Source organism: Clupea harengus, chromosome 5 (genome assembly GCF_900700415.2).
Source record: "Clupea harengus chromosome 5, Ch_v2.0.2, whole genome shotgun sequence".
Lineage (NCBI taxonomy): Eukaryota > Metazoa > Chordata > Actinopteri > Clupeiformes > Clupeidae > Clupea > Clupea harengus.
Genome location: NC_045156.1, coordinates 12,294,123 through 12,306,622, shown reverse-complemented (window position 1 = coordinate 12,306,622; position 12,500 = coordinate 12,294,123). Strand labels below are relative to the sequence as shown.

The 12,500-nt window shown below is 44.2% G+C and overlaps 1 protein-coding gene across 1 annotated transcript in view; it reads right to left on the bottom strand.

Moving 5' to 3' along the window:
- marchf9 (E3 ubiquitin-protein ligase MARCHF9) overlaps positions 1 to 8,616 on the bottom strand; it is a 20,455-nt gene extending 11,839 nt beyond the window's left edge. The window contains exons 1-2 of the mRNA XM_012836287.3: positions 8,366 to 8,616; positions 6,850 to 8,192 (exon numbers count right to left, since the gene is read on the bottom strand). Coding sequence (XP_012691741.1) covers positions 6,850 to 7,185 — 336 coding nt within the window. The 5' untranslated portion in view covers positions 7,186 to 8,192; positions 8,366 to 8,616. The remainder of the gene's footprint in view (positions 1 to 6,849; positions 8,193 to 8,365) is intronic.
- Positions 8,617 to 12,500: the final 3,884 nt, after the last annotated feature.

Sequence of the window (12,500 nt, the reverse complement as noted above, 5' to 3'; positions counted from 1 at the left end):
ATGTTAACATAAATGAAACAACATCAAGTGCTAAAGTTCAGGCTTTACTAACGTTAACTAACGTTAATATTGGTGATTGTGACCGTAACGTTAAATATCATGGCATTTCTGCAATCCCTAATTGCTGGCATTATAAATCTGAAACTTAAACCTTTGACATGGCTGTTCCTGTGCCAGCACATTGAGATACCAATGACCTATAAGTTGTGCACTACTGTTTCACTCGTCCATTGTAGTCCAAGCCACAGTCTGGAGTCGCTCTGAATGGTGTGCAGTGGTAGTCCAAGCCACAGTCTGGAGTCACTCTGAATGGTGTGCAGTGGTAGGGGGTGGGGGTGGGGGTGGGTGGGGTATTGGGGGGGTGGGCGGTAGTGTGGTTGGACCTGCCCAAGACTGAATGAATTCTTATAGGAGTGAGGGGGTATTGTGTGTGGCTAACAATACTTGCACCAGTGATGCTGCCAAGAGTGCAGGCAACCAGAGGGTTTTTGGAAAGTAGCGTCCGATTGTGTAGTGTTTGAAATATGTGCAGGGAAACAAAAGTAGCGTCCGATTGTGTATTATATGAAATATGTGCAGGGAAACAAAAGTAGCGTCCAATTGTGTATCATATGAAATATGTGCAGGGAAACAAAAGTAGCGTCCAATTGTGTATTATATGAAATATGTGCAGGGAAACAAAAGGAGGGGGGCAGAGGCAAGGAGGAAATGAGATAAGTTAAGTCACAATGTATGCTACTGTAAGATGTGTTGAAGATATGTAGATAGGAAGAGACGGAGATAGAGAGAGGGAAAGCATGGAGGAGGTGGCTGTCACTCTCATCTCCATATGCAGAATGACACTGACACCTGCTAACAGCACCCTTCCCTGTAGCTCCAGTACATGGTGTCACGCTCACTCTCTCTCTCACACACACACACACACACACACACACACACACACACACACACACACACACACACGCACACACACACACATATGCACACACTGACTCATGTTCACACAGACACACAAACACACACACTTGCTTCTGTGTGGACGGATGGAAGGGGCTGGGTATGGCTAATTAGTATGAATATTTCATGGCGCCTGATGTGATAGCTAATTGTGTTTGTGAAGGTAAATGGCAAACGGCAGGGACACCAGGCTGTCACCTGTGGAGACACTTAACCTCACGGACACATGCGGCACATCAACACACTCTGGATGAGAGAGGAAGATGAAGGGGGGGAAAAATGAAATTACGAGATGCTCACGAGAGGAATCAACACCCTATCAAAAGACTACCTGTGGTGTGGTTTTTGAAGTGGGAAGTTGTAATGGGGGAAAAAAAAAACATTGCAATTTAGTTCATCATACACACACACACATCTAGCTACAACAACATCTCAGTTCTCTGCTAAAGCTTTCTGCTGTTGTCAGCTGACCCTAGAGCTGAAGCAACCAATCAAATGTCTCAGACCTCCGCACGGTTCATGATGATCAGACAGCATTTAACTCCTCTTTTCGCTCTTTTTGTCTCTCCATTGTTCCTCCGTCTTTCTCTCTGATTGACATGTTGGGCATCAGTCCCAGTTCAGTCTCTTTTTGAGTCCGTACTAAGAGTCCAATGGGGAGATAAGCCATGGCTGCGCCTCGCTGTTCTAAAGTGAATGGCCCACAGCAGTCTGAGAGGCAGACATCCAGTGGTGTAGAGTGTGATGGATGATGTTCCCAACACAGAGCAGCAACATGTACTTGTTAAAAAAACACACACACACATACAAATTTACATGAAGCCCCTTAAATAGATACATGGTTGAATCACAGAAGCGGAGCATTTGTGTCAGAGCGAAATGATCCTATTCCACCATGTTGCTCCCCTCACCTCTCCCTCTCCCTCCCTCTCCCACCTTCTCATCTCTCTTTTTCTCTTTCTCACTCCTGCTCTCTTTGTCTCGCGTCCCTCCCCCACTCCTCGCATACATCTGCTGTTATCTCATGTTTATGATTCCGCTTAGTGGACGTTGAATTTATCACAGCACACACTCACACAACCCTGTCACACACACACACACACACACACACACACACACACACACATCCTGTTGGGCACATACACAGATCCACACACACACACAGACACATAGACACATAGACAGACACACAAAGGTAAATATTCTGATGCATGCACACCGTACACAGCTACTGTCTGCCTCAGACAGTCAGACAGTCAGGCTAGGCAGCCAGACACAGACACACACACACTCACACACGTGCACGGATACACACATAAATACACACATAGTTGACAAATCAAAAAGAAACACAAATCAAAATGCATACACACACATTGACATGCTCACAGTTGTATAAAGACAGCATAGCTCTGAAAGCTGACAGAATATTATTATTATAATAATTCATTATTATTACTGTCTTTTTTCAGGCATAATTTACAATTCCTCAGACAAAACAATGAGAAGAAAAACATGCAAGTATAAATTCAATCAGAAGACAGTGATCAGATTCTGTCATGAGACGAATACAGATTCAGTTTCCCTCTCCTCTTTTGTAATCAGGGTGTGAACTCTTGGTATGTATTTATGGGGCACAATTGACTATAACAATTGCAAGGTGACATTTACACAGCATATCGACTTCATTATAAAACGTCTCTTAAACGATTGTATGCATTGAACTATAAACAATCTAAAATACCAGCACTGTGATGTATTTTCACCATTTAAAGTACTTATGCAAGCAATTTTTATCATATCACTAATTATAGTTTTTATATATTCAAATGTACATATATAATGACATGACTTCCCCTCTTGTGGTGTGATTGGTCTGCTTAAGGACGCCATAAACACTCATTGTATTCAACATCTTGTAAATGGGAAGTAGTTACGTCTCACTTATGTCCTCATACTCTCCAGTAGTCTGAATGAATGCCATGCAAGAGGGCCACACTCAGATATAACTACAGAAACTCTCTCCGTATTGTAAAAGACATTCAAAAGCCGTGCGTGGAAAGAGAAGGATCACATTTGTTTCTGTTACACTTCAAATAGAAGGGAACCCATAGCTGCCCGTGACTGTTTGCACAGGCACATAGACTGGTCACCTAGTCTACACCTTGCATGATGCATGGCTGCTGTTGAGTTGCCAGCTGCTGTTCACAGAAAGTGAGTTCACGTGCGGCCGAATGCAAAGTACGCCTGGGCCTCCACGGCCATGAGTGGAGAATGTCAGAATCCGCCCGCAGTCCGAAGGACTCGCACATCAGCACGCTTGAACTGGATCTGCCGTGAACACAGGCACATGGACTTCTCTCTCTCTCTCTCTCTCTCTCCACCTCCCTCCCTCCATCTCTCCCCATCTCTTCTCCTCTCCCTCCCTCCTTCTCTCCTCCCCTCCTCCACCTCTCCCTATGCCAGTAGTACATTCTAACCCTGGGTTAGACATTTTCAGGGATATTATTAGAACAGAGTTACAGTTCTGAGGTTTATTTTCATCTCTGGTTAATGTCGAGTCAGATCTGGACCATATCCGTCTTCATTCCAGCATGCACTACCATCACCACTCTGTTTGGGGTTGGCTGTTATTTATCACTTCGACAACTTGCTGTCCCTTGGATGAAATGATTTGCAGACGTCATTAAACCCAATGCAAGAGAATAGGAACAGACGAAAAGGTACATTTGTACAGTATAATGAAGTGGGGTCTGGCTGAGCAAAAAGGCTGGTAGCATTGCTCTCAAGCTCTTCCTCTCTCTCTCTCCTGAGTCACACAAGGCTATTTGTTACCACATTTGTACCGAAATTTATTTACAGTACCCCCATCTATTTTTTCCCCCAAAGCCTGCATTTCCCAATCCGGAGGGCAAACCACATTTGACCTAAATCTGAGTGGAAGTAAGCGTACAGTTTTGGCAACAGCTCTGCACACGCCTAGCGACTCCTTCTCTCCTCTATCAACAGCTCTGCACACGCCTAGCGACTCCTTCTCTCCTCTATCAACAGCTCTGCACACGCCTAGCGACTCCTTCTCTCCTCTATCAACAGCTCTGCACACGCCTAGCGACTCCTTCTCTCCTCTATTAAATGAAAAGCTCAACTTAGACAGCAGTTCATCTACATTGTGTCTGTGTGGGCGTCTCTGTGTGTGTGTGTGTGTGTGTGTGTGTGTGTGTGTGTGTGTGTGTGTGCGTGTGCGTGTGTGTGTGTGTGTGTGTGTGTGCATGCAGGCCCCCTTTCTGAGGGCACTCTACGTGATTTACACTGTCATCTGAAGCTCGATGGCCAGGACACGCATACCAACTTTCAAAGGCCTCCAACGAGAGCTAATTAAAATGTTCAAGGGTTACGTCTGATGAGGTTCCCTCGCTGTGTTCCATCCTAATGGAGACGGGTATGATCTTCCATTACCAGTGTCACTCGTGATTGAACGAGGGGCCCTCCACCGCTCACTGTGGGCCACATCAAATGGGCTCCGAGCCACGTCACTTAACCCACGGAAATCACTGCGAGCGCACAAGGGTCCACAAGAGTGAAAGGTCAGGAGTCAGAGCTTTAAAAGTCAACTCAATTTCAATCGAGGAAATGGAGGGGAAAAGTAGCATTTCCCCGTCCACCCGAATGAGATTCCAGATGCAATTTGCTGTTCGATTCCTGAATGAACTTACACATAAATTGGCATCTGACAGCAGTATGGGTCACAGAACCCTATGAATGGAGGGCTCCACTCTGACATTCCATTCCTCTTGATTCCACTGTGCCTGCTAACTCACACATGAAGGCAGCCATTTGTCAGATTCTAAGATCACTTCATAAGGTTTTTACACACCTGAGCCCTAACAACAGGGATCTCAAAACAAAACACATTTCCCTGAAATTTCAATTTGAAATTCACAGAAATAGTGCAAATATTTCTACGATCCAGACTCATCCCACATTCAGGGTGTAGCTGGGTGACAACATTGTGCTCACAGTGTCACAGCTATGAATGCAGTGTATGCTGTGATGGACATCTTGGTAACTGTCCCAGGCTCTGTAACTATGGGGGGAAATGAATGAATATGATCTAACATCCATGCAATTAGGACATGGTGGTATTCAAACAATTAGAACAAGGATCTGACATCTAACGCCCCATAGGAGCCAAGGCAGTGTGGACTGGCACCTGGGGGGAGGGACTTTGGTGGAAACACTGAAGGGACAGCGTGTCACATTTTCATTGGCTGTTGGGTCCCAAAGCGGCTAACTTCGGACAAAACTGCTGACAGCCGTCACCTCCTTTAATTCATAACAACCACAATGGTGGAAAAAAGACTACTATGCGAAAGACGTGCACATTCACTCCTGCTCTGAATGTTGTTCTGTGGCAAGTCTCACTGATAGAGCAAATAATGTCCCTGACAAGCATTTGACAGTCCGGGATTCATAATGGGAACGAGGTGTGACAATGGAGCATTGAACAGGGTCGAGAGATGGGGAGATCTATGGAAGCAGGCTTTTTTCCTCTCTGGATTGGCTGTTTACAGACATTAGAGATCTGCCACAAGGTACGGCCCTATTAACTAGTCCAGTACAGAAAAAGATATTGGTTGTCCCTGAAAGCAATCATTGGTGAAATGATTGGTTGCCTTGAAAGGTTGAAAGCGATCGAAGTGAATGGGCAGCCTTCATTCCTGTCGTGTTTGCAGGCACTCAAGTGAATGGCATTTATTCCATTCAGATTACGTTAGAGAGGAATTTGAAAGAGGACGCCAACAAAAGTTCTGTTCTTCCATGTTGCGTTGTGAACCCTAAATGATGCCTACTGACTTCAGTCTAGTGCACATGAGTGAGGGAGGTATGGGGGACTTAAAGTATTGATTGCTGCATGCAATACACTAATATTTTCCATACTACAAATATTGGTATGGCACAAAAAGCTCTCAGAACACAACTACTGCCTACTGTATGGAAATTGTCATCAAATGTTTTTATTGTACAATTCCTCCTCCCTCAAAAAGGCTTTGGCAATATTAAACAATTAAAAATGCATCCCAGATATCAGATGAAGTTACATTATCATACATTTGCATAAATTAAATTAAATCAACTATGTTAGTGCAAGCATTAATCATTTTGACAAATTATATATCACCAGCTCCGCAGTGAAGGTGCAGGTTGGACAGACTTTGATATAAGCACACCACCATTCTCAGTGTGACCCAGCCATGTCCAGCCAGTTCCTTGATGCCTCTTCATATTTAAATCGCTGCATTAACAATAACCCTTATCAGTGATCTGATGAGTCATCTGATGTAAGATAGGCAGTGTGATGTCCATGTGCCGGAGAGAGAGGGCAGGTGTAATGGATAGGCCAGTGTTATCAAACTCTCCTCTTTAAGTGGAGAGCTACCTGATTCCTTATTAATTTGGCCAATGGTCTTGTGTCATAGACACCCTTTAGGTTTTCAGTTGATCGTGCGAGTGCAGATACCGGCTGCTCTCCCCTTTAAGAGACACCTTAGATCGGTTTCCCCACAGCCAGCTCTGACTTTAATCATTGTTGACAAACACAACATGGCTGGCCCTGGAGCTGTTTATACGTCTGTCATGTTGTCCGAAATGCTGAGAGGCGCACTGCATTTGATTTTCAAATGAGTGATGTGAAATAGCCCAAGGACTCATAGATCTCTTATGGGATAACAAAATATGCTTGTAAGCCACTGGCCTGTAGACAGCATCAAGACAATGGCCTATACCTCACTGTGGACAACCTACTAATCACAAACCTGAAAACACAGACACATGGATTTTTGTTGAAGGCACACAGTGAATTGGCATCCAGGTGTAGGTGTGACATGTGCTCACCTGCTCAGGACCCTGGAAGCAGATCCGGCACTGCGGCGAGCGCATGCCGCTGTCCATGGTGCTGGTGAGGGACACCGCGTCCAGGCCCGCTTGGAGCTTCGTGTCCTTATCCTCGAACGCCAAGCTCCGCGGTCGTGGGTCCGTGCCATAGTACTCCTCTTCGTCATCCCGGGAAGTGCAGTCGAACGGAGGCCACCCGCAGCCTCCAACCCCGAGTCCCCTCATGCCTGATCGTCTGTCTGGGTCAGCTTCCGATTCGGCCCGTCGGGAGCCAGATCGCATCAACACTAGTACTTTCAGTTCATTGAAAAACATGCGAATCCGATACTTGAACATTGTGGGTTACATAGGCGTTTGAGGGGGTTGAAACGGAATTTTAAGAAAAAGCTGTCAACAATAAAAGCTCAATACGTGCAACATTTCTGCCGCACGTCTCGGCAGCCACCTATGGATTATTGTTCTCCACTATTGTATATGTTGTTTCTGTTCGGAGGCCGAGCTTGTAAATAAAAAAACAACATCGGAGTTTGCTTTAAGCATGGCCTCCAAGGTGCAATCTCGGTGAATAGCTGTTCACATGTCTAATTGGAAACAGCAGAAGAGGCACGTTTGACAGTTGTTACTTCCTTTGTAGTGATAGCATGTGTAGGCTATAATAGCCAATGCGGAAGTTTTTTCATAAACAGACAGAGACCTGCCGGTATAAAATAAATCACGATAGCTATAGATCTGAGTGAATGGCAGAATTAAACGTCAGTCTGGTCAAAAACAAACCGCCCCGTTCCATTTCAGATCTACACTTGCTTTGTATGGCACCAACGGAAAGCTCTTTGCTACTAAAGGCGATCTGGCGTATCTTTGCAACGAAAATTCGGTATTCTGTCGACAGCGGAGAGGACAGCGCGGAAGGGGCGCGGGAGAACGTAGGCTACTGTAGCTCGTGGATGAAGCGATATAAAAAAAACAGATGTCACAACGCTGTCAGTGCATCCACCAAGACATGTTGTTACAATTCACCCCGTCCATATAAAAATACGAAGTGTAATCAAACGAGTTTCAAAGCATCTCCCTTTTGTCTGTCCCTCAATGCCATCCCAGCCATCGCATCATGGTGTATATTTTTTCTTCCTTTCCCCTCTTTCACAGTTTTTTCTCGGGTTGATAAATAAAGAAAACGTTCCACACAATTCCCCCGCCGAAAGCATCTGAGATCCACTTCAAAACCCAGCGTGTTCGCATTTTAAACCATATCGGACAAGACACCGAAATTCAGTCGAAATGCATTCATCCATTTTCCATTGAATTTCCACTCTGTGTTTCTCCCCTTCTTCCTGCAACGATTCCTGTACAACATAGAGCAGGAAGACGTTGCAGCCCTGAACAATCTGAATCTAACCAAGAGATCACATAGCCGAGAAAGGCACTGTGATAAACGGTTTGTTATCGATCAACATCTAATTATGCCATCTTAATCAACAACATTAAAAAATGAGATACGGAATAGGTGCAACGATACCCGGCTTGTTTCTGACAACACAGTTCCACAGCCAAGATGGTCTTCTGGAGAACACAGAATCGCTTGTTCTTGTTCCAGGAGCGCACATTAAGTGGAATATAAATACATTATTTTGTTTTGGTCCTTCCCATTTCTCTATTCTACATTTCCCTTCCTTGGTATGGGAGAGTGGGGAAAAAAATCTCTGGCGTTCAGCTGCGCATTGGCAGAAGCCGCTGTCCAAGGTGCTGATTTCCATGTGACGCGACGCCCACGTGTTAGTCATTGAAACCCGGGAAATCTAAACGCTGTCTGAAGCGTCAACGAGCGTAAGTTGATATCAGTCTCGCCCAAGGGAGCAAAGCAGCATCCCAAATATTTTTAGGGCCCCAGTTGTGTCAGTGGCAAAGGCCTATGCGTCTGTACACTGTCTTATTATGACAGTGCGTTAACAGAATTACAGTCAGGGACTTCATAAAGAGTAATTGCCTGTTTGATCCTGCTGTTCGCGGAGCACTTTGTATATTTCACAGTACCAGTAACTAGGGGATTAGATAAATCCTTGTGAGTAAAGTAGTGTTATTTTGGGGAAAAACCCTACTCTCTCATTAACATTTCGAGACAACCTTACAACCCAGATGACCATCAGTCTGTTTCATCAGTCAATTGAATTAAGACACATTCGGGTTTCCCCTGGGATTCTCGCCTGCCGCTCAGTATTGAACACCAAGGCTAGGATTAAGTACAGTCGTTTGTTTAACCTAAGACTGTTATAAACACCCCACGTAGACAAAAAGTGATAACAAAAATAGATGGTTCATTCTCAATTAGAGTATAACAGAAAATGGTGTCAGGGCATGCAATTACAGAGATATGATTGATATGAAAGGGTAGCCCTACAGTCTGGTGATGGTTACTCAATTTGAGCGTTTAGGCTACTACTGGAGTCTGGCTACTTTCCCCTCTACGAACACCTGGATTGTGCATTAATATATTCAGTATCTTACATCTAATGTATCTCATCGCACACTGGGTCCAAAATATTATCATTCATTTTATTACGTTTATATTTTGGACACACAGTACGTTATAGGACAGTGAGTGTATGTAACATGGTGTTTTGGGCCTGAGGGTTGTTTGCGGTGATTCACGGTGTGTTCTGAGTGATGTGTAGTGTTTCACATGAGTGTAGTGGTGATTGGCACACTTTAATTGAGCACTGAGCACGAACCTTTTCTACCGCACGTGTGTAGCATGATCACTAATTAAGCACAGGTGCCTAGCATTATGCCACTCCCCTCCTTAGGTGTTTCCCATCACAATGTTCCTATTTATACCCGTTCCACAAGCTAATGACAGTATTGTCTGACGCTGTGTCCATGTATTAAGGTTGGTGATCGCGATATTCTTTGGTGTGGGCGCTGTACTTTCTCTGGGTTTCATTTAATTGTAATACAGTATTGTCTGACGCTGTGTCCATGTATTAAGGTTGGACCAGAGGAGAGTTGCTTGCGGACTGCCGGCCATTGACCCTGTCCAAGCTGTGTCGTGTGTGTGAATGAGAATCAGAGAACCAGAAGAGCGTCTGGCTTGGCCGTGTCCCGGGAGAACGAGACTGACGCGCACGGTGCTGAAACCATACGAACCTACCTGGACACCCAGACAGACATTTGAACTTTGAGTGCTGGCACTACTTTTAGGAAGCGCGTTTTTAATGTTTTATATTTATTATCAATTCCCTGGAGTCGCTAAATAAATCTCCTTTATTATTAAGCACGGTGTTCTGATTTCTCTTGCACGTATTCTGAGCTTTGCGTCTGAGCCTCAACCTCCCTTTTAGGGTGTGTTACATGTATCCAACAGAGAGAAAACTAACCCGACGGTAAAGTTGCATGCAACTTTCATACAGACGAATCAACATGACAATGTTGGATGTAAAGTCCATTTCCTTTTCTTGGTTAGATTCTATTCTCTTCCTACGTTGTTCTCGCCCCTATTAATTGTCTTGGGTTTTCATTCTCGCACCCCTTCATTGTTTCGTTCTCTTGTTTAAAGCTTAATTTTATATCGGAGGGTTTTTATGTAGCCAGAAGGCCAGCTGGTGCCCAACTGGTTTATGGTCGGTGTCCAAGGTACTGAAGCGAACACCATTAACTCCCAAGTGTGGTCGGTAAAATAGGCCACGAAGTCCCGTCTGCTCGCTGTATTTTAAAAAGGCCACTCAGAAAACACAAATAATAACAACAAAACGTGTCTCCAGCAACGCCGTGTTTTACAAGGACCTCTTAAACCGATGGGGGGTTTAAAAGTTACGCTTGGCTCACGGCTGAGTGGTCGGATTAAATATGCAACAAATAAACAGGAAGCTTTTGGGAACGTTTTAAATGCATGAGAGACATTTCAGTCAAAACCAGAGAAAGGTCTTGTGTGAGGGACAGCACAATGGATTTTAATTGAACAAACGACCAACAGCAAATTAGGTACCTTTTTCTGTTGCCTAACGTGAACAAAATGCTTCTTTCTTTTGTTTTAAAGATATTGTAGGGTGTCGATTGAAATTCCAACATTAATTCTGTTCCTAGTACTGTCATTAGTAGGGAAGACTAAGTACAGTTGTAGGACCTTTTGCTTTGCCTTGTTGCAAATCGGCAGAAGTTACTCCTTTAATTTTAACATATGCAACACACACCTAACATCTCTATATTTACTTCACTAATTCAAGCGCACGTGCCTTATCTTTCTCTAATTTCCATCTAAATGCAGTGAGTCCCGTGTCAGGGACAGTTGTAACAGTGGTCGAGGACAATTGTAACATGCCCGTTTGAATGGGTATAGTAAAATGTACAGCAACAGTCATGCATCATTCAAACCAAAATTATGGTGGATTGTGGTGGTGCTAGCCTAGCACATAGATTGTATGTAATGCGGCTTACAATTGTCCCCAGTCGACCTCTCCAAATATTTGATACACACAATTGGAATATCACACATTGTATGCAGTTAATATTGCAGTATACTAGCATCTATATTGGAAATCATTGATCACAACCACCCTTTACTTGTGCTCCTGTCAAAACGCATCAATAGTGCAAATTTGCCCACAAAACGACTTCTGTCTATAACTTTTGACAGAGACAGACACAAGCTGATATTTGGAACGTAGCACGCTCATCACACATGTTGTCTGTGAGTTTCTTTGCATTACGTCTGACACGAGCTGAGACAACTGAGACAACTACGGAGGCCTACCCGGTCTCTCTTACTAACCATATTCTTTGAATACTGGCAGGCAATGGAAGGAGGAGGCGAACACCATCAAGCCCATCTGCCGCGGGACAGCATGCAAAGAGCACGACACGACCCACAAACTGCAACAGGAGCAGGGTAGGGCTGCTACACCAGAACCACAGTCGTCCGTAATCAGAAAGACATAATATAAATATTTGAAACTACAATAAGAAAAAAAACAAATAATTCAACCACATTAAATTCGTGGCATACCTGATTTCAAGAAAAGAAAACATACATATCAGACAGGGAGCGAGCCAGAGGCATCACAGCTCCTGCCAAACAAACCAGGCAAACCTCCTTTAAAACTGCAGAACAAAAGCACATCGACAATACCCACGGTAATGCAGCTAATTACTTAGACTTAGCAACCGCATAACAATAAGCAACATCACCATGCTAGCTAATTAGCCTCTCACTACACCTGCTTCAACCCAAGCATGCTGTGGGAAACTCCATACAGTGAGCATACATACAAGAATGACTAAAAATAACTTGTGTATAATATGCACAACCCAATGTGTTGGGTTCGATGACAAATACAATACTGTAAGCACACAAAACACAGACATTTTATAGGAAGACAGAAAAATAGACATTTTTAGGGGGGCATAACATACCTCTGTCCCTAGGGTGGGAATCAACCCATGCCCCAACCCCAGCAACCCCCCCCCCCCCCACACACACACACACACACACACACACCCACACACACACCCCTCGCCTCCCTACTATTGTGCACCAGATCTACACAAGTGAGGGAAAATACACTCATTTTGTGCAAACTTCAAAGGGGAATCACAACTGTAGTGGGGAAATTCAAGAAAACACATCTAACCATGTTACACCACTGTATAGGTACAGTATA